At 41.1% G+C, this 23502-nt stretch overlaps 1 protein-coding gene across 6 annotated transcripts in view; it reads right to left on the bottom strand.

The window, feature by feature from the left end:
* The window catches only part of Gpat4 (glycerol-3-phosphate acyltransferase 4), a 43771-nt gene that overhangs the window by 18513 nt on the left and 1756 nt on the right, over window positions 1-23502 (bottom strand). Inside the window, exons 2-4 of one of the 6 annotated variants that reach the window (XM_029555662.1) lie at window positions 4950-5043; window positions 4569-4701; window positions 4092-4338 (exon numbers count right to left, since the gene is read on the bottom strand). In XM_029555662.1, the coding sequence (XP_029411522.1) occupies window positions 4092-4256 (165 nt within the window). In that variant the 5' untranslated portion in view covers window positions 4257-4338; window positions 4569-4701; window positions 4950-5043. Of the gene's footprint in view, window positions 1-4091; window positions 4339-4568; window positions 5044-23502 lie in introns of all 6 variants that reach the window. The other 5 variants (XM_029555661.1, XM_008852304.3, XM_008852305.3 and 2 more) reach the window with 5 other exon arrangements.

Genomic DNA, 23502 nt, shown 5'->3' on the forward strand with positions numbered 1-23502 from the left:
AACCCAGGTCCTCTGCAAGAGCAGTCAGTGCTCTTAACTGCTGAGCCATCTCTCCAGCCCCTGTGTGCACTATTATCATCACCACTTTAAATCACTGTTCTGAGGGGAACAGTGAATTTTTAAGATGTGCCGATAGTCTCTGATGGCCTTCTGAGATTACATGTCTCACAGGTCAGCCCAACAGTAAACATTTAATGAAACTCCCACCATATATTTAAAAGTTATAAGCAAGTACTTTGTTGTTGTTTTATGAGACAGATCTTGCTGTGTAGCCTAAACTGGCCCTGAACTTGTGGTAATACTCTAGCCTGTTTCCTGAGTGCTGGGGATTACAAGTACATGCCACCACACGGGGAGGATTTTAATGGTTTCTACTTTTAAAGATTTTATTTTTTGAGACAGGGCCTCACTAAAAAGCCCTGGCTCGTCTAGAACTCTCTGTGTAGGCCAGGACGGCCTTAACTCACAGAGATCATCTGCCTCTATCTCCCAAATGGGATTAAAGGCATGAGCCATTACATTTGGCTAAGACTTTATTTTTATTATGTCTGGGTGGGGGATGGGGGTGGGAGTGGTTGTGTGTGTGACTACAATGCCCTTGAAAGCCAGAAGAAAGTGTTAGGTCCACTTCAGTTATAGGCAGTTATGAGCTGCCTAATGTGGGTACTAGGACAGAACTTGGGTCATCTGTGAAAGCAGGAGGCAGCCTTAACCACCGACCCAGTCATCACTCTAGCCCCTGAAATATTTATTTTAAAAACATAATCATAAAAAGAATTTACTTGTTCAGTGGCGGAGTGCTTGTCTGGCATGCACAAGACCTGAGGTTTGTATGGAGGCAGAGCAGCTAAGACTACCGACCAGACATGGGGGTGGGAGGCCTGCAGTTTGAGAGCAAACAGACTGCTGGGCTGCCTCTCTCAGGGAACAGGGAAACAGCAGGAGAGAAAGAGCAGTGAGTAGGTGGTTGGGTAACTTTCCATGATACAGGCTGGGCAGTTTAGCTCAGGACTGGTTGGTCTCCAAACAAGCAGAGGGACTTGCCCAGGGTAAGTTCAAACCCACCATTTTAGAATGTTGGGAGCTGCGCCACCATTTTAGGAACCTTCCAGGAACCTAACAGGGTTCAATATTTAACACCATCCTTAAGAATTACTTGGCTATCAACTTCAGTTCAACTAAAGAATCCTAGGCTCATAACTCTTACTTCTGCTTTAAAATGACAACTGTTGCTGGGTGGCCCATGTCTTTAATCCCAGAATTTGGGAAGCAGAGGCAAGAGATCTCTGAGTTTGAAGCCAACCTGGTCTACATTGTGAGTTCCAGACTAGCCAGGGCTACATAGTGAGACCATGTTTCAACAAACCAAAACAACAGTTACAGGGGGCTGGGAGGTGGCTTAGTGGTTCAATCATGGGAGTAGAATTTAGATTCCCAGAACCCACATAAATGTCAGGTGGGCAATGTGGCCTGCCTGTAATTCCAGCCTCATAAGGCAGGCATGGGATCCCCAGAGCAAGCGTATCAACAAACTTTGGATTTGACTGAGAGAGCCTGCCTTAATGAATATGGTGGAAATGTGACAGGAGGGTTACTAACAACCTTGGGCCCCACAGGCACAAGTGTGTCCACTCTTCTCATGCAAAAATAGGCATAAACACATGCTCAACACACATATACAGCAAAATGGAAGGGAAAAAAAAGAGCTGTTGGGGATGTAGCTCAGTTGGTTGTGCTGGCCTAGCATGCAGAAGACCCTAGGTTCAATTCATACATACTACACTGCATAAACCAGGGTACTGGCACATAGGCTTATAATCCTACCATTCCAGAGGTAGAAGCAGGCAGATCAGGAGTTCAAGGTTATCCCTGACCTTAGCCAGTTCCTGGGCTACACGAGACTGCTCAAAGCAACAAAGTGGATCTTTTCCAGAGTTGCAAAAATAATAATAATTAAGATAAGTAAAGAAAGAAATGACATTATCAGGAGCTTGGGTGTGTACCTCAAAAAACAGTAAATTAAAAAAAAAACTTGAATAAAAGTCATATCTGGCCCACTGCTGTCTCCTCAAAGTTTATCAATTAGTCTACTAATTCCGTCCCAATGTATTTTTCATAATGGCATTAAGTCATATTACAGTCAAGTTAGCCTAGTCCACAGGAATCCTATGTTCTTTTAAAGGTTTTTTCTTGGCCTGAAATGTGAAAATCGTATTTCCTGATTACTTAAAATACTTTACATTAGATAACTACTTCTCCAATTGTAATATGCAAGTGAATCAGCTGTACCTCATTAAAATGCAGTGTTTGGTTTGAGAATATTATTTAGTGATAGAGAAAAAAATTAGTGATAGAGAACTTACCTAGCATGTGAAAACAAGGCTTCTGGTTCCCAAGAACACACACATGCACAGACACAGACAGGCAGGCAGAGACACACACAGCAGATTCTAATTCAGTAGGTTTACAGTGGGCTTGAGATCTTCATTTATAATCTAAAACCTATAAGCTCCAAGTAGCTGTTAATCTCCAGTCAGATGAGCAGCAAGGATTACACTGCCCATAACCCCATAGATCATCATGAGCAGTACTCAAAAAAAAAATCATGCACTGGAAAACAGGTACTCCCAACAATCAACAAATACAAGCAGGTCCACATATGTCCACAGCAACACTATTCTCAACAATCAAAAGGTGTGAACAATCTATCAGTGTCCATCAGTGGATGAATGCATAAGCAAATTATAGTACAGATATTTAAGGAGTTATTATTCAACTACACATACAAAAGTACTGACAATTACTATCATGTAGATGAACCTTGAAAATGTTATGGTAAGTCAAAGAAGGGACATAAAAAAGGGTACATTGTATTGCATATGATTCCATTAGGTAACTCTAGAGAGAGAACAGAGCTCATGGCGGCCAGGGACTCGGACTGCTAAATGAGTAAGGGATTTTTCTTTTTTAGTTTTCTGATCTCATCTGATCTCTTCTCTCTCTCCTCCCCCTCCCTGTCTCTCTCTTCCCTTCTCCCTCCCCTCCCCCCCTCTTCTTTTCTAAATGCAGTTCAGACTGGCCTTGAATTCCTAGCCCTATCTCAGCCTCCCCAGTACTGGGATTGTCATGCCTGGTTTGAGTTTCCTTTTGAAGGAAGTAAACGAGGTGCTGGCTATATAGCATGAACACACTGAATGCCACTAAACGGTGTTTAACACAGTTTGGCTTACACTTTGTTAATTTCACCTCAGTTTTTTGTTTTGTTTTGTTTTTATTGTGAGAAAAGATCATATATTCTTGTAAGGTCATTAAGCACCAAAAAGATAAAACCCATGATTCTGTAACATGTGTAAAAATATTTCCCACCGTAACAACCATTTCATATTCTAAACTGCTTTATTGACAAAATACAGGTATTTATCCTGTCCACCATAGAATTCAAAGGAACCAAAAGAAAGTGAAAACAACTCTTTTCTACAAACTGTAGAGTGCTTGCACACCATGCCCTGGGTTTGATCCCCAGCACCGCCAAACACCACAAAGCAGAGGAGTACAAAACCAACCTGAAGATACATGAACAAGTTAGGACACACTTCAGCTGTGGGAAAAGAACCCTGATGATATGGTAACTAATGAAAATATATTCTGCATCTCAACTACCAAATCTCTGACTAAATATTAAAAGTATAATATCACAGATCAACTGCCACGAAATACTTTTTCTCATCTGTTTCCATTTACCAGGACCAGTTCTGTCCAAGGCATAATGAAATAAGTACTGAATACGTTCAGAAATGTATTATCCTTTCCCTTCACCTTCCAAAAAATAGTTCAAATGCTCTTTTCTGTTCATTCTTTTTGCTTGAATGCAAGAATCTACCTCAGATAACTGTGAAAGGAAGAAATGAACCCACCAACAGAAGCCGTGTGCTTCACTATCTGTTCTTTAAGAGGAAGCATCCAACAGTGACATTATAACAAATTCTAAGTCCCATTCTGATATATAAGACAAGAGGATTCCAGATAAGAAACACTTTCTGCTAATGTACTTCGTCCCTCCCCTGTGAGGAAACCTACAATAGTACACTCACCGCAAAGATCTTTAACAGTGTTTTCATGTAGAGCTTTCGGATACCAAAGGAGACTCCAAAAACGGCAGGAACGATGATGAAAACAAGTAGCAGGGTGAAGAGGACCGTGAGGGAGATGCCCAGAAGGTTGACAATCAGGCTATCAAAAGGCAGCAACAGGAACATGGTGGACGTTGCAGGCCAGGCTTGTGCCTTCCTTTCCACAAACGAACACGGTCTTCAGATGGTTCCTTCCGATACTTCAAGCCTGGGAAAGGAAGCCAGTCCCCCAGGGGTGACAAACTCCATCTCAAAATTCACATCATCCAACTGCCTGTACTCAGGGCTGGGGGCAGAATGATAGAAAAGGCCACAGGAGGCAGCCGAGAAATGCCAGGTCTCCCCAGAACAGATAGACTTTGTGGTTAGTGAGGCAGGACAAGGCTTCAGGAACAGCATCCGAGTCCCAGCTGAGTATCTGGGCAAAGGGAGAGCTACCTGCTTAGCTCTATGGTCTGCCGCCAGAGGGTTCACTTTCTTCCTTCCCCAGAGCATTCAGCAGCTGACTCTGCCCTGAAGATCTGTACTGCCAGAAGTACCAAGAAGCGCTCACCTTGGTGCCAGCAAAATCCTGGTAATTCCAGTGGAGAGGGGTGACTGCTAGCACTTCAAACCAAATTAAGTAACCTTTACTTAAAATTCCTTCATAAGCTAAAACTGAAGAGAGTTCGTTGCGGACCCCATGCTCCTTTGGAAGGCTCCTGGCACTGGCTGCCCCGGGACTGTCCTACCTGGAGAGCCCCAGCCTTCTCCAGTAGCACGCAGAGGCTGGCACAGAACGTTTCATGCTGCCTGTACCGAGCACTACTCCAGACACACCTGGCATTGGTGTTCTCTGATGTTCGTCTCCCTTTGAGTCCTTCTCAGCAGTGACCTGGGTTCTTGGCAAAAGGTTGTTTACATGCTGCCAGAGCTGGGGGTGGAAAGAGAAACATCATCAATCACACAGATCAGGAAGAGAAACGTCAATGTGCTTCCACGTGTGTGTAAGAAAGGGCTGTTTTTAGGGTAAGCCTACAGCCAGCTTCTCCAGCTATCAAGGTCAAAAGGGACCAGGCAAACAGATACAGATGTGAGAGAGAAACAGAGCTTTCATATTATTTCCAACTCCAATGTGAGGAACTGTGACCACTCAAACTTTCTGAACAGAACACATTTTAAAAGAAGTGTATACTATGAAATGTAAATAAAATCTTCCTATGAAATCTTCCTTCCTGCCCACTAGTTATCCAGAGTTCTTCACTGACACCAACTGCACAACCACCTTCATATTCTTCCCAATGTAGCCTCTGCTGACACAGGGAAATCACTGGTTCCTTTCTGTCCCTCTCTGGACAGGGCAACACTGATGGCATTAACAAGGCACAGTGTTCTTCATCTTGCTTTTTATTTTGTTTTAACTTAATTATCTTGGGAGAGAGTTCCAAAAAGACAGAGCTCCCCAACTATATAGGTGCAAGTTTACAATTATAAGAACATAACAGGATTAAGGTAACCTATCTCTTAAGACTCTGGGGCAGGAAAGAAGATTTCATTTATACTTCATAGTATACACTTCTTTCAAAACATGTTATATCCAGTAATTCTGAGTGGTCACAATTTCTCTCATTGGAGTTGAAAATAATATGAAAAATCTACATTTCTGTTCCACATTTTTCTTATTAAAATAATGGTGTATGAAGTAAAACTGTATGCACACATGATTTAGTACACAAATACATATGGCAAATATATTTCCAGGAGAAATTCCTGGAGATGGAATTGTAGAGGAAAAATAAATACACATTTAAGCTTTGCAAAATATTATCTATCATGTTTTTTCCACAGAAATTAAGCCCTTCCAGTCTATTACCCCACATTGGCTATTTGCTTTAAAATTCTATTTCATTTTAACTCATAAAAGCATTCCAATTTTATAGTACTTATTCCGAATTACAAGTTACCAATGCAAGTACTCAACTTGGAAGCATCCTATCAAATCTTCCCAGCAAAACTGTGGTGGCTGGGGACAGAACCCAGGGCCTTCCTGGCACATACTAGGCAAGTGCTCTATCATAGAGCTACACCCCAGCCACCAGCAGAAGATTCTAGTTGCCCTCAAATCACCTTCCAGCTCTGTCCCAATACTTAGTTCAAGAAACTAATTAAGTAGAACTTCCCCATAATCTTGACTCAAACACATTATCTCAGGACTCACCAGAGATGGCTCAGTGGGTAAAGGCATTTGCCGACAAAGCTGAGGCCCTGAGTTTGATCCCCAGGGTACACATGTGATAGAAGGAGAGAACTGACTCTTAAGTTGTCTTCTGACTTACACACACACACACACACACACACACACACATACACACACACAAATGTAATTTTTTAAAAATCTTCTCATCTGGTTATCTCTAACCTATCAACACATTATTTCCATTTTACAAATCACACACACACACACACACATATACACACACACACACACACACACACACACAGATCCAGTTCTTCTACATTGCTCCTAACATGTTCCCACACAGCTAGTGGTCAAACGCTTACTATGAACACAGCATTTCAGTGGCGGTGAATCACAACTGCCATGATTTCTCACCCTCAACCTCCTCCACTTTCACATTATTGCCAACATTTGCTGAATGCGTGCAACAGGACAAGTACTCCTCATTTATTCTAACTCCATGGTGGTGTCATCACCACTGCCAATTATAAGTGAGGATCTTGAAGCTTAGGAGATTAAATAAACATCTGAAGGTCACACAACTTCAGTAGGAATCGGGACAAGGACCTCTCTCTAATCCCTTGCTCTTTCTGTGCCTTCCTAGCTCCTAAACTACCCTGAAATAATTATCACCACATGCATGTTAAGCTGTGCCACAGAATTTCCTGTGATCAGAGAAAAAATACAGGGCAGATCTGAATTCACCTATCAGAATTTGCTGTTCTGAGAATCCAAACATGTAAGTGCTTTTTCATTTCTATAAACTGGCTAAACTCACTGTTCGTGCCAGATCTCTAACCACATCCCTAAAGTGGTTAAGGAATCTGTATCACCATGTTCCTTATACCTGCCAGGGATCAGCCTTATCGGAAAGCCACACCTCCATTCCACCTTCCATCCGTTGCCCATTCCCCTCAGCCAGTATTCCCAAGGGAAGATGCAGCAAGGGCCCTTTGTCCCACTGGCCAAGGTCACCTTGAGTTCCACGGGCCCAGTGTGACTGTCACGTGTCAAATATGACCCCACGTGTCAAAGTTTTGATCACTCTTCTTTGGATCACAATCAACTGAGAATTCCCAAGGTTATTCTGGGTTCACGTCCCCAAAACATTAAAGTAAACACATGTAGCAACACACTCATTTCTGCACTTAGTCCAGAGGTTGGCAAATCACCCACATCTGTTTTTAAGGCTCCGGAGTTCTTATTGGTTTTCACAACTTTAAGGAGCTGTGGAGACAAGGACATGTGACAGAAACAGACGACCTGCAACCAGCTATCAACCCATTATAGAAATGGCTTGAGTCTTCCTGTGAACCAGTTTACTCTTTCCCCTTAGAGGTGGTGACCTCTCCCCTCAACCTGCCCCACCTAGTATGCTTGCTTATGAATGCCAACCTCCAAACCATAGAACAGTGAACTAGTCTGACAAGTTCTCTGGCCAACACCAATGCTCACATAAATTCTTAGAAATATAGGAAATGGCAAGCAAACTGCAGTTACAAAACAATTTCCTAAACATCTTGGAGGATGGATTAACAGAAAAATCATTAAGTCAGAAGTACCTGGTGTCTTATTTACAATACAGATGATTATAAATAACAGAAAATTGCTCACATCAGATTTTAATCAAACCATAATTTCTAGAAAAACTGTTCATTTAGGGAAGGATATTATTTTGCATCAAGTAAACATGACCTCTTAACGGTATGTAGTAGATTAGCTATTAATTCGTATTTTCTTAGCTTCCACATCTAGATTTCTGCCAAACAGACTGAGAATCGTGTCAAAGTTTTCCCAACAACTGTTTCAGAGAAAAAGGTAAGAATCAACTAGTTCCGAACCTGCCAAGAAGGAAAGGTGAAAGAGTCCAATGCTGAGCCAGCTAAACCTTTTGGCAAATCTGGACCTTTATATCTCTAAATGGTTTCGATTCTTAAGAATAACCAATTCAATATATATTCACTGGACAAAAAGTATGTGTTGGACATTATGCAAGGATCAGCTACTAAGTAGTGAACAGATATGCCTACAGGTAAGAGCCAAGTAACTAAGTATGCATAAAGTCATTGTTTCAAACTTTCATGGTGGCTAAGACAGGAATCCTGGAAAAGTTTGGAAAGAAATTTAAATCAGGCCTCTACGTCAGTTTAGATCTAGTTATAGGTATGAAACAAATATTTTTCAGAAACCATTCTGAGATATAGCATATCTTTATCAAGAGACCATGATTTTCAGATTATATAAAGAGATTATATATGCCAACTCAAACAGGTAAAAATATGCCCTTTTATTAAAGTGCTTGCAATGGAAGCCTGACAACTTAAGTATGATCTCCAGATGGAAGGAGAAAACTGACTCCCAAAAGTTGTTCTCTGCCTCTGTCATGTGTGCATGCATGCACACAACTAAAATTAAAAAATAAAAATGCTTATCACAGGGATAGATGCACTTTTTAAAAGCACACTAAGCTTGTCACACATTAGATGCCATTAAACAGTTCATATTACCATTTTGTTATAATCTGCCCTAGTTAGTTTTAACTGTCAATTTGACACAGCCTAGTCATCTAAGGGAGTCTCGACTGAGGAGCCTGTCAGATCAGAATAGCCTGTGGGCATGTCTGTGGGGTACTGTCCTGTTTTTAACTGACATAGGAGGGCCCAACCCACGGTGGGTGGCACTGTTCCCTGGGCAAGTGGACCTGGGTTATATAAGAAAGCTGGTTAAGCATGACTATAGCTGGTTAAGCCTTCCCTCAGTGATGGATTTATTTGGCTTACACTTGTAGGTTATAGTTGTTTTAGGTCATAGTACTTGTCAAATCAACAAGAAGAAAACTAGAACAGGATCCAAAGAAACTCAGGGTCAAGTATTCCTGAAGCTGAAAACCCTGCACTAATGCAAATGCTCAAGGAGAGCAGACGTGGCTGCACTCTGAACAACTAAACTACCAAGCCCCACCCACACACAATGGTATACTACCCACCTTAAAAACAGCAAAAAATAAAACACGGGCTGGAGAGAAGGCTCAGTAATTAGGATAGTTTGCTGTGTAATTATGAGGACCAGAGTTCACACCCAGAACCCATACAACAAGCCAGGTGTCTGGAGCACACTGAAGAAGGTGAAGACACATCACTAGGGATTTGTTGGCTTCCAGCCTAACTGAAAAAAAGACATGCGCTCCAGGTTTAAGAATGGTGTATGGCGTACACACATACACATAAAATAAAAATATAAAATATTTTAAAAAAGACTAAGTTATTCAAAAATAATAGGTGGGGTCGGGGAGTTGGCTCAGGGGATAAAACACTTGCCATGCAAATATGAGGACTAGATTTCAGATCCAAGAACTCACATAAAAGCTGGTAGGCATTAAGTCCACCTAGAATCCCACTCTTAGTAAGGAAACACGGGATCCCTCAGAGCAAACCAGCCAGCCTAACCACTAGTCAAATCAGGGAGCTCTGGGTTCAAACTTCTCCTCAGTAAGTTTAAGTGAAGAACAATGTTCACCTGTGACACATGAAATCACATATGGTGCGGCAATTTCCTCCAAACTAAAACACTCCTTCCTAGAGTGAGTCTTAAGAATCTGGACATAAACAAATCTTGAAAGGCTCAGGAAGTAAATAACTCTCCCTAAGGTTATATAACCAGCAACAATGGCTAGGGAGAGGAGAATTTCCTATCTGTTCAACTGCCTGCAAGTCATGCAGAGAGCTCCAAGGATGTAGCTTTCCTGAGCTGTCACCCATGCTGTGGTGGACTTTCTGATGATGCAGCTGCCTTTGAGTCATCCATGCCTCTCCTGTAAGTAACCCCAATAAATTCGCTGATTTGTCAAGGTGGACTTTGGTGAAATTGTTACTTTGGTCTGTCACCAGTGCCCTATCTACCCCAGTGAGCACAACTCTGTTCATGTGTCTCTAGGAAAATTCACACAACACAAACAACACATTACACAATGACTAGGGCTGGGGTATGATTCTGTGGCAGAATGATCCCAAAAGACAAGTTTGACCACCAACTTTGAAAAAGGGGGGAAAAAAAAAACTGTTTTGAAAAACATTCACGGTATCTGCCTACCTGTATCTGGATTTTGCAGAACAGTAGGTACATTCCAGTGGTTAGAAAAGATGGCTCTTAAAATTCCTTCCTCAAAGAAGATTTTTGTCTACCAGTTTTTACTTAATATTATGGAACTTAGCCAGGTAGTATGCATGCCTTTAAACCCAACACTCAGGAGGCAGAGGCAGATGGATCTCTGTGAGTTGTAGGCCAGTTAGGACTACACAGTGAGACTCTATTTCAGAAAAAAAGAAAAACAAAGTGAAAACTTAAAGCATTCAAAAATCCTGCAACAGGGCTGGAGAGATGGCTCAGCGATTAAGAACACTGGTTGTTCTTGTAGAAGACCCAGGTTCAAATCCCAGCACCCACATGGCAGCTAACAACTGTCCATAACTCCAGTTCCAAGGGATCCGACAGCCTGTTCTGTCCTCTGCAGGCATTGCACGACACAGGTGCACTTATCTACTATGCAGGCAACACACACATACACATAAAATAATAAATTAAAAAAATAGTTAAAAAAAAAATCCTGCAACAGAACCAATCAACCAGATCAAGCTATCAGTTTAGATCTTTAAACAAGAGCACAATGAACAGAAAGTACAAACACTAATCATCATTACAAAGCTGGAGGCAACTAGATGATGACACACCACAAGGTAGGTGGTTAATTACTGAGAATTCTAGTCCAATCTTTGTATTTTATGGCTCAGATAACTAAGCCTTGGAAGGGTTCAGTAACTAAGACAAGCCATAGAACACCGGTAACAGAGGCAGGACTATAGCGCGGATCTGATCTACAGTTCTGCTTCCAGGCCGGCTTCGCCTTTGCTTTGGGGGGTTAAAGACCTATCAAGACAGACCCATCAAATTCTCATTTCTGACATGATGTGCAAACATGACAGCCAGGCTGATGTCACTCTAAGGGTGATCAGGACTAGTGAAAATGAAGGAATGACTTGAATGGAATGCTTCAGTGTTCCCAAAAAGACTAGGTCAAAGTGAACCTCTAGTGAAAACTCCACATTTGATATCAACTCTGGGTAAAATAAACTCATCTAAGATATTCAGGATACAATAGCAAAGGATAACAATTTAACAGGAAGAAGAGAATGGGGTTGGATTTAATGTTTTGTTTTTCCTAAGGTCATTCTGATCTCACTTGAGTTACCACTAGACAATAAGTTAACAGGTCCACCAAGTTCACTCCAAACAACAGAAGGTGGAGAGGACCAAGAAGAGGTGCTTTGATACCAAGTACTTAAGAAAGGACAATATGGGGTCTGGCAAGGTGGCTTAGTAAGAATACTTGCTGTGAAAGCAAGAGGACCTGAGTTCAAATCCACAGCACCTACGTAAAAAACAAAAACAAAAAACAAGCATGTCTACCTGTGCCTATAATCCCAGTACTGGGGCAGCAGGGTACAGACAGGCAGATCTTGGAAGCATGCTGGTCAGCCTAGCCAAAATGGTGAGCTTCAGATTCAATGAGACCCCACCTCAACAAAAAGTGGAGAAGGGTCTTAAAAAATAAAAAAAAATAAAAAAAAAGGGGGTGGGAGCCAGATGTGTTAGTGCCTTTAGTTCCAGCACTCGATAGGCAGAGGCAGGCAGATCTCTGTGAGTTCCAGGGCCAGCTAGGGCTACAAGGAAAACACTGTCTCAAATGACTAAAACACAAAAAACACACGGTGGGGGGCTGGTGAAATGGCTCAGCAGGTAAAGCTATATGCTGCCAAGCCAAATGACTTTGATCCTGATGCACATGATAAAAAGAGAATTGACTCCCTCAGGCTGTCCTCTGACTTCCACATGTGTACCACAGTGCATGTGCCCACACACAGGTACACAAATAAAAAATGGATTCACGTTTTTGTCTTTTTAAAAAATATTTTATTATTTTTATTTTATGTGTACGTGTATTGCCTGCATGTATGTGAGTGCACCCATGTTGTGCAATGCCATGGAGATCAGAAGAGGGCTTTGGATTCCCCTCGGAACTGCAGTTAAGGATGGTTCGTAGCCGCCATGTGGGTGCTGGGAATCGAACCTGGGTCCTCCGCAAGAGCAGTCAGTGCTCTTTACCACTGAGCCATCTCTCCAGCCCGTTTCTGTCTTTTTTTAAACGTGGACAATAACAGAGGGAGACACCTGACACCCTCTTATGGCCTCCCCATATGTGTGCACAGGCACACACATCCATACACAGACATGCGCACTAGACAGACACACACTCACACAGACAACACTGTGAGTCAGGCATGGTGGCACTGCAAAGAAAACTGCAAGTTCCAGGCCAGTCTGAGCTACACAGAGAGACCCTGTCTCAAAAACTAAGGGCTGTGGATGCAGCTCAGTGGTGAAGTGTTTGTCTAGCATAAGCAAGGGCCTGAGTTTCATCCCCAGCACAGAGGGAAAAAAAATGTGATTTGCTCAGGCTTTAGAATGCAAGACATCTTACTACCCAACCTGAATATTCCTCTGGTAGTTACATTTTTAAAATGACAAGTTTACACATGGATATTATACATGTAACTAGAACATTCCTGGCCACTGAGTAGTATTCACTTACATGACTATTCCACAATTTATTCACTCCATTACTAATGAGTACTTGAGTTCTCCCAGTTTAGGGCTCTAAGAAAGCTGCCATCCATAGGTCATTGTATAAATATATATGCTCAGCTCGCAGGTAAATACCTAGGAGTAGGATATCCAATTTTAAGACAAGTGTGTGTATTACTTAAGAAGCAACTTAAAAGGAGAAGGGTTTATTCTGGCTTACACTGAAGAGAAAATACAGTTCATCATGGCAGGGAAGGCAACGCAGCAAGAACAGGAAGCAGAAACTTTCTGCTTTTTTAAATAGTTCAGGACCCTCAGCCCATGGAACAGTACTAACCACATTTTGGGTGGGTCTTCTCACCTCAAATGACCAATCTACACAGATGTACTCAGAGATTTGTCTTCAAGGCGCTTCTACATCCTGCTGACAAGCAATACAAACCATCACAATACGTTTAGCCAAACACTTTTCTAAATTAGTCATTGCATTTTGCATTTCTACTAGCAGTACAAGAAGTTGCAGTTACTGAATTATTCTACATCCCATACTTAATATAGTATTTTATTTTTATACATACTAATAGATGTAAAATGGAATCCAATAATACTAATTTGCATTTCCCTAATGAACAATATAGAGAGCACCTTTTCATGATTATTTACTGTCCATATGTCTTCTCTAAGTGTCCAAATATTATGCCATTATGCTACTTTTATTATTCAGTTTGCTACTGACGCTGAAAATTTTTTTAGTTTATTTTTATTTTATATATATGAATGTATTGCCTGAATGTAGTATGTAAGTGCACCTATGTCATGCAATGCCCATAGGACAGAAGAGGCTGTCAGATCTCTTGAAACTAGAGTTATGGATGGTTGTTAGCCATCATGTGGGTGCTGAGATTTAAACCCAGGTATTCTGGAAGAACAGTCAGGGCTCTTAACCACTGAGCTATCTCTCCAGCCCCATTAAAAAAATTTTACTAACACTTTATATTTGTATATGCCCAGGCACCAGGTGCGAGTAGAGATCAGAGGACAACTTTTGAGAGTCAGTTTTCTTCTACATGGATCCCATGGGTCAAACTTAAGTCATTAGGCTTGAGGGAAAGCACCTTTGTCCCCTGAGTCACATCTTACCAGCCCTGTTACTGAAATTTAAAAAAAAAAAAAAAAAAAAAAAAATTTGCACAAGGATTAAGCAGTCTTACTAAAAACATGGAAGCACTGCTATTGAACTGTACAATTAGAAATGATTATATGGAGCTAGAGAGATGGCTCAGCAGTTATGAGTATTGACTGCTCTTGAAGAGGACCCAGGTTTGATTCCCAGTACCCACATGGCAGCTAAGAACCATCTCTAACTCCCAGTTCCAGGGGATCCAACACCCTATTCTGACCTCCTCAGGCGCTGTACAACACAGGTGCACTTATATACATGTAGGCAATACACTCATACACACGAAATAAAATAATAAAATAAGATAAAGTGGAGGGGCTGGAGAGACGGCTCAGCAGTTAAGAGTGTGTACTGTTCTTGCCACCCATGTGGGACAATTCACAACAGCCTGTAACTCCAGCGCCGAATGATCTGATGCCCTCTTCTGGCCTCTTCAGACATTGCACTCAAATACACAAAGTCTTACATAGACACACACTTACACTGGAGAGATGGCTCAGCGGTTAAGAACACTGGTTGTTCTTGCAGAAGACCTGGGGGTTCGAATCCCAGCACCCACATGGCAGCTAACAACTGTCCATAACTCCAGTTCCAAGGGATCCGACAGCCTGTTCTGTCCTCTGCAGGCATTGCACGACACAGGTGCACTTACCTACTATGCAGGCAACACACACATACACATAAAATAAAAATAATAAAATTTAAAAATAAATAAATAAAAGGGCTACAGAGACAGCTTAAGTGGTTAAATCAGATGCTGTTCTTGCAGAGCCCTGAGTTCAGTTTACATGGTGGCTCACAACCATCACTAACCCCAGTTCCAGGGAACTTAACACCCTCTTCTGGCCTCTGCGGGTACTAGGTGTGCAAGTGGTGCACGTATATAACATTCAGAATATTCATGCAAATTAAAAATTAAAATAAATCTGAAAAGCAAAAAATCTAGTACTGCTGGGTGTGGTAGTACACACCTTTAATCTCAGCACTTAGGAGGCAGAACCAGGCAGATTTCTGTGAGTTAGTCAGGGCTACATAGTGAGATCCTGTCTTTGAAAAAATAAAATCTTAAAAAAAAAAAAAATCGTTATAGGGCCTGGTGAGATGGCTTAGCAGATTCAGGCCCTTGCCACCAGTTCTGACAACCCAAGATCAATCCCCAGGACCTACATGGCAGAAGGAGAGAACTGACTCCCCAAATTGTTGTCTGATCTCCTCATGAGTATTGTGGCACGCGCACACACACACACACACTGTACCCCTCCACACACAAATTTAAATGCAATAAAAAATGTTTTTAATGTTTAAGATAGTTGGGGAAAAAGAAACTGATCACAAGACATACAAACACATGGGGAGGGGGGTATTCATCACAAAGGGACTGGAGATGGCTCAATGGCTAAGAGCATGAACTGCTTTCAGAAGTCTAGAAGCTCACAACCACCTGGAACCCCATTTCCAGGAAATCTGATGGCCTCCTCAGGCACTTTCACACATGTGGCATACACACACAAACACATGCATACACGGAATTAAAAATTAAAAATAATCTTAAAAAATTATGACATCAGACTTCTTAGACAAACTCAAAATAATCCTAGCAGTGCAGGTAAAATCATTAAAACATTAAAAAAAAAAAAAAAAAAAAAAAAAAAAAAAAAAAAAAAAGCAATACCAGTTATGGCATCAAAGCAATAAAATAAAACACATCTTCACTATCTTCAAGTGACATCGATGCTGTACTGTCCAACACAGCAACAACCAACACATGTGACCCTGGGGCACTTGATTCATGCTATAAATATAACACACACTCTGAGTATAAAAACTGCATATGAAAAAAAAAGTATGAACAATCCTATTTAGAACAGTTACATACTGAAAAACTGGATTGAATAAAATACACTAGAAAATTATTTTCACCTGTTTGACTTTTTAAAAAAAATGGGTTGGGCCGGAGAGTTGGCTCAGTGGTTAAGAGCACCAGTATCTCTTGCAGAGGACTAGGGTTTGATTCTTAGCATTCACATGGCGGCTAACAACCATCTGTAACTCCAGTTCCAGGGGGATCTGACGTCGTCTTCTGACCTCTGCTAGCACTACATGACATGAGTGCACTTACATATACACTCAGGCAATATACTCAGACACATAAAATAATAATTTTTTAAAACAGGCTGAAGATGTTGCTCAATTGATAGATTTACGTAGTAGGTATGAAGCCTTGGATTCCACTCCCAGCATGAATTAAAACTGAGCACAGTGGCACTTACTTCTAATTCTGATGCTCAGGAGCAGAGGCAAGAGGATCAGAAATTCAGTTTAAAAACAGCTTATCTGTCTCAAAAAAAAAAAAAGGAAAAAAAAAAGGGAGGGAGGGGGGAGGATGAAAAAGAAAGAAAAAGCGAGCTGGATGTGATGGCTCATACTTGTAATTTCAGCACTTGAGAAAGATTACCAGGTGTTTGAGGCCAGCCTGGGCTGCAGTGAGTTCCAAGATAGCCTGAGCTGCCTGAATTACAATGAAACCTTGTTTTAAAAAATAACAAAATAGGGTCTGGAGAGATGGCTCAGAGGTTAAGAGTACCAGGTATAAGGACCTGGTCCTGGTTCGGTTCCCAGCACCCAGATGATAACTAATAACCATCCTTTAACTGCAGATCCAGAGATCAAATGCCCTATTCTGGCCTCCTAGGGCATTGCACACACATGATGCATTTAACATATATGCAGGCAAAGCACTCATACACATTAAAAAAATAAATAAAAAGTCAAGCCAGGCATGGTGGTACATGCCTTTAATACCAGTAGTTAGGAGGTAGAAGCAGACAGATCTCTCTGAGTTTGAGGTCAGCCTTGTCTACATACTGAGTTCCATGCCAGTGAGCACTAAACAGTGAGACCCTGTCTCAAAAAAGAAAACAAAATAAATTTTTAAAAATAACATAAAATAAATTTAAAAGTGAAGATGTAGCTTGGTGGCAGTGCACCTGGTGTCTAGCACAAGGCCTCAGAGTTTCACTCCAACATGTACAGAGAGAGAGAGAATATGAATGAATATGAATTACCCAAGGGCTAGTGATGTGGCTCAGTGGTAGTGATTGCCTTGAATGTACAAGGCCCTAGACTCAATCTCCAATATTAGAGAGAGAGAGAGAGAGAGAGAGAGAGTTTTTTAAATTCTTTTTTTAATGTATTGTGTGTATGTGTACACACATGCCACAGCATGTGCGTGGTGGTCAGAGAACAACTTCCAGGAGTCACTTCTCCCCTCCTACCAAGTGGAACCTGGGGATCAAACTTAGGCTGTCAGGATTAGCAGCAAGCACCTTTACTCACTAAGCAATCTCACCAGCCCAGTTCAAGTTCTTAAAATCTTAGTTGACAATAGTATATATAGGGTTCAATGTTATCTTTTGAAATACATTGTGGAATTATTAAAGCAAGCATATAAACTTTTTCTTTTTTTTTTTTTTTTTGGTTTTTTTGTGTTGTTGGAGACATGGACTTTCTATGTAGCCCTGACTGGAACTCACTCTGTAGCCTGGGCCTCCTGCCTTGGTGTCTCTAATGGTGGGATTACAGGCTTGTACCACCACACCTATGTATCACCATGCCTAGGTCTTTATTTTATAGTCTTTTTAAAGCATCTATTAAAAATTATACGTACGCTTGCATTTTTAATAAATGGTACTAATTTTAAAAATTAAAGGAAAATGGGCTGGAGAGATGGCTCAGCAATTAAGAGCACTAACTGCTCTTGCAGAGGACCTGGGTTTGATTCCCAGCACCCACAAGGCAGCTACGAACTGTCCTTAACTCCAGCTCCAGGGGAATCCGAAGCCCTCTTCTGACGTCCACAGCGTTGCACAACACAGGTACACTCACATACATGCAGGCAATACATACACATGAAATTAAAAAAAATATATTAAAAAAAAATGAAAGGAAAACTGATTTTATTCAAGAATGAACAGCAGGTTGCAATCAAGAATCTGTGTACTAACAGGTCACATGCATATTTAGAGAGACAAACATATTCAAGGAGATAAGAGTTTCTAAAGGTAAAGCAAGGAGAATTATGTAAGTTATTTTAATGTAATAGTCCTTGGATATAGAGTCTGTATCAAGGGTGGCACTGGTCCAAGGCTGGATAAACAACTGTCTGGTGTACCTCACAGTACTCCTAAGGTTGTAGTTTTCAGTGTTTTTGTAATAGTTTTTGTGCCTGTGTGCATGAAAGTCTCTCCTTTATCCTAACTCCATTTTGTTGGGATCTGAGGTGACTCCATTTTGACACTGACAACTTTCATGGATTTTAGACACAGGTATTACTATGTATCTATAAGACCCTGAATAAGTAATGTGACTTCCTTGGATTTGGGTTTCCTTACCAGGCTTTCTGTTTTGTTTTGATAATTCAAAGTCAGCCTGGCACGGTGGTATATACCTATAATCCTAGCACTCAGGAAGTAGAAGAGGATCCTAAATTCAAGAGTAGCCTGGACTCCATAGTAAGATCCCTGTTAAAAAAAAAAAAACAAAAAAACAGCAAGGGGAGGGGACCAGTGAGATGGCTAAGTAGTTAAAAGTGCTTGCTGTGAAAACCTGATGACTTGAGTATTATTCCTGGAACTCACATCTGTAAACCCCGTAATCCCAGGGTAAGATGGGAGGCAGGGCTAGGAGAATCTCCTAGAAGCTTGAGGGCAGCTAGCCTGGAGTACAAAATGTATCAAAACATGAGTCCCTGACTCAGCAAGGTATAAGGTGAGAACTAATTATCCTTCACACATGTGCCCACATTTATATTCATAAACACATACATATACACACAGACACACACACACACACGACAATAAATTATTTTTTAAAAGTGAATGAAGGGTAGGGGTGAGGAGATGGCCGGTGGTAGAATATGTTTAGCATGCCAAAGTTCATTCCCAACACCCCAAAAGAAAACCCTAACAAAACAAGTCAACAGTAATGTATTATGATCCTTCTCGTGACAAAGCATTTTTCTAGAGTTGTAGATCTTGGCCTTATAGTTTTACAGAAGGTATGATCCAAATAGGCTAACCATTATTACACAACACAAGAGTGCCCTAAGAAAGTGACTGTGTCACATGTACACGTGTCTTAAAGGAGAAAAAGTGAGCCAAATATGGTGGTGGACACCGAAAATCCCAGCACTGAAGAGGCTGAGGCAGGGGGTTAACAAGTTTGAGGTTAGCCCAGGTTACACAGCAGACCTTGTCTCAAAAAAACCAAAAACAGCTGGGCGTGGTGGCACACACCTTTAATCCCAGCACTTGGGAGGCAGAGGCAGGCGGATCTCTGTGAGTTGGAGGCCAGCCTGGTCTACGTAGTGAGTTCCAGGTCAGCTGGGACTACAGGGGTACCCTGTCTCAAAAAAACCAAAAACAAAAAAACAAAACCAAAACAAACACACACCCCTAAACCTTAAAGGAGTAAAACTCCCAAAACTCCAAGCACTTAGAACATTCCTTAAGACACACAGAATGGATAAGATTCCATCAAGTCCTCCCTAGCATAATGAAACAGTGAGAATTAAATAATATGTCACAATTAGGTTTTAGTTTACCTGAAGAAGCAACTTTGCATTCCATGTTTCATCAGGCCCAAATTATCTAGAGAAAGCAAGGTCTCTTTTGCTGATACTCATACTAATGAGAAAGGGATTTATTCTTTAGAAGAAAGCGTTTAGCAGGTTAGGCTAGACTCTTGACAGACTAACCACAGCAGTCTTCCACACTACAAAACACAGACTCTCCACCACCATCTCTATGGATAATGATTTAACATGTCAACTAGATACGGCAGCTGCTTCAATGGTATGTCCACATGCTTCATCTGCAAGACAACTACTGCATTAGTCACAAACTCATACATGCCCATTCTGAAAGTGTTTACAATCATGTCACAATATAAACCCAAAGAACACTATATACTAGGATTCTGTGCAAACCCAAAGAACTCTATATACTAGGATTTGTTTGTTCAAATCCTAGAAGAATATCCCCACATTAAAAGTAAGAAATTTGAAGCATAAATAAAACTATAGTCAACTTGTATTAGACTTTTGACTGCCGTGACCAAAAATAACCGAGAGTAACTTAAGAAAGAAAAGACTTATTTTGGCTCTCAGTTTCAGAGATTTTGGTCTATAGCTGCCTGGTTCCACAGGCTTAAACAGATCATTCTGGCAGCAGGGTGGATGTGTGAAACTAGAGTTAAGTACTCATCTCATGGTAGAGAAGATGCAGAGATGGAATATAATAAGGAGCTAGGGCAAGACACAGCTTTCAAGGACATGCCCCTACCATCTACTCCCTCCAGCTAGACCACAACTGTCACCTTTCACCAATGCCACCATATTATGAATCTACTAAGGAATTAATACATTCACTAAATCAGAGCCCTGATGATCTGTCTCTAGAAACACTATCACAGATACACTCAGAGGTGAGCTTTACTAATCTCCCAGGCACTTCTCAATCCATCAAGTAAATAAATAAGATTATCCACATAAGGTGGAGGGAGGGAAGGGAGAAGTAGAGATATCTAACCCAGTAGTAAGATGCACTGTAATCACTACTCAGTAGTTTTGCAATGTTGTCAGTGGATAGAGTATGATTCAGGTAATTCCGTTACATTACTTTTCACTTGGCTTACCGTTTTAATTTGCACAGGGAATCACATTAATGTCTCGAATCCTCCTCTTATAAAAACACTCCAGCCCCAAACCAACCATTATACAGATTCACTTACTAAAGCTGTCCCATTTAGAGCATCCTGTGCTTCAAAGAGAGGTATCTCATGCAAGAAATCTTGGTAACAATAGTTACCTTCTGCTTGTATGTAGCTCAGTTCCTTAAAAACAAAAACAATTAAGACACACATTCTGGGGGGCTAGAGAGAGAGCTCAGCGATTAAGAGCACTAACTGCTCTTTGCAGAGGACCCGGGTTCGATTCCCAGAACCCACATAGTGGTTATGAACAGTCCTTAACTCCAGTTCCAGGAGAATTCAGCACCCTCCTCTGACTTCCGTGGCATTGCATGACACAGGTGCACTCACATACACACAGGCAATATACTCCTACATATAAAATTAAAATATTTTAAAAAAGAAAACAAAAAAAAAATACATTCTGAAGAAATTCCTTCAATAGGGTCTTGGAAACACAGGCTGTGTTGTAATATTTATACTTTCCTAACTGCAATATTATGTTTTCAGGGGAAAAAATTAACCCTCATAGCACTATTTAAGGGCATTTTGGTCAATGACAACCACCTATAGGATAGTGATCCCTTAAGATTTCTACTATTGATGGACACTGTAGCCATTTTACTTTGTGTAGTACACTCTATAATGTTCCAAAAATAAAACCTCCTAACAATGTACTTTTCAGAAAAGTATCTCTATCCTTACCTTTTTTTCCTTTTTTGGGGGGGGGGGCAGGGTCTCCCTGTTGCCCCAGCTGGCCTGAAACTCATTATATAGACCAGGATGGCCTAGTTCTCCCAGAGATCTGCCTATTTCTGCCTCTGGAGTTCTGGGATTAAAGGTGTGCACTAACACACCTGACTAAAATTTATCTGTAAGATAAGGAATTCAATACCATAAAGTCTGCTAGGAAATGCAAATCTTGCTTTTTTAGAAAAGCACCTAACTGGCCTGGAGAGATGGCTCAGCAGTTAAGAACACTGATTGTTCTTTCAGAAGACCTAGGTTCGAATCCCAGCACCCACATGGCAGCTAACAACTGTCCGTAAACTCTAGTTCCAGGGGATCCCGACAGCCTCTTTTGTTCTCCACAGGCATTGCACAACATGGGTGCACTTACCTACACACAGGCAATGCACACATACACATTAGAAAAAAAAAAAAAGCACCAAACTAATGATCCATTCAGCCAAGATTTTTATCTGTTAATGGCATGAAAGGCTTAGGAAGGATATTATTGTTCTCTCAACTATCAAGAATAAAACAACTCAGTACTAGGGAGGCTGTGGCAAGACAAAGTACAAGGGCCAGCCAGCACGGACTACAAAGCAAGACCCTGTCACACACACAAAAAAAGTAAAACACCAAGAGTGCACTTAAGATCAGTCTAATTTCCCTTAATAATTTTTCCCTTCAGTGCTAGGGATCAAAAACAATGCCTCAAATACACTGAATGCCCCACCTAACCACATTACCCTAGTGCAATCCCCTTAGTGACTTTATTAAATAGCTGTGAATGTTACCTAAATAATTCCTACCTTCTTCTTATTGCTAAACTGGTAGTCTAGTTGTAAGATTAGTATTTTCTCCTGTCTTCTAATAACTATAATTAGAACTTCTCATCAGTCCCACATTTATTTTAAAATAATTTAAGGCATGTTCTTATGGTACTATTCTGGACTTTGGTGGGAAAGTTCATGTTTAGTTATCCAAACCTTTCAGGATTATAAGAGGACATAACCTAAAAACATGCACCATGGCAGAGATGAAAATACTGAATGCATAGTTGGGAAACTCGAAGATACTCTTTCTAGTCTCAGTTATGGCCTCTTAGTACTGTGGGTCTGGAGAAGTCAATGAACTCCCTTGAATGTGAAGGCTCTGAAAAATGAAGAGACTGGACAAGATGATCTGAAGTTCTCATCCACACTAGAAATATTTTGTTTAGTATATGGAAACCGGAAATCACTATAAGGTGTCTTCCTTAGTTCTAACTTTTTTTAAAAAGATTTATTTTTATTTATTTTTTGGTCTTTTTGAGACAGGGTCTCCCTGTAGTCCCAGCTGTCCTAGAACTCCCGATGTAGACCAGGCTGGCCTCGAACTCACAGAGCTCCGCCTGCCTCTGCCTCCCAAGCTCTGGGATTAAAGGCGTGTACCACCACACCTGGACTTTTATTTTTAAATTTAAAGTTTTGCATGCATCTCTGTGTATGGGTTTGTGCAAACTGCAGGTACCCATGGATGCTGTCAGAGCCTCTAATTGTGAGCCATCCGACACGGGTGCTGGGAAACAAACCCAGGTCTTTCCAAGAGCAGCACCTGCTACTGACTGCTAAGCCATCTCTTCAGCCCTCCACGTTAGAGTCTCTCCCTGAACCTGGAGCTTACCAATTCAGCTAGCCTACCTGACTAGCAGGTCCCAGTTCCCACCTCTGCCCTTTAGTGCTGTGGTTAAAGATGCTCCACAGGTGCTCAGGAACCAAATTCACTTTACTGAACGAACCATCTCCCATCACAAGGAGCAGAAATACTTTTTAACCTATTCTCCAACAGTTTTATTTTTCCCCCAATATTACATGTGGTTG

The sequence above is a fragment of the Nannospalax galili genome, unplaced genomic scaffold, assembly GCF_000622305.1.
Source record: "Nannospalax galili isolate Female #2095 unplaced genomic scaffold, S.galili_v1.0 scaffold366, whole genome shotgun sequence".
NCBI lineage: Eukaryota > Metazoa > Chordata > Mammalia > Rodentia > Spalacidae > Nannospalax > Nannospalax galili.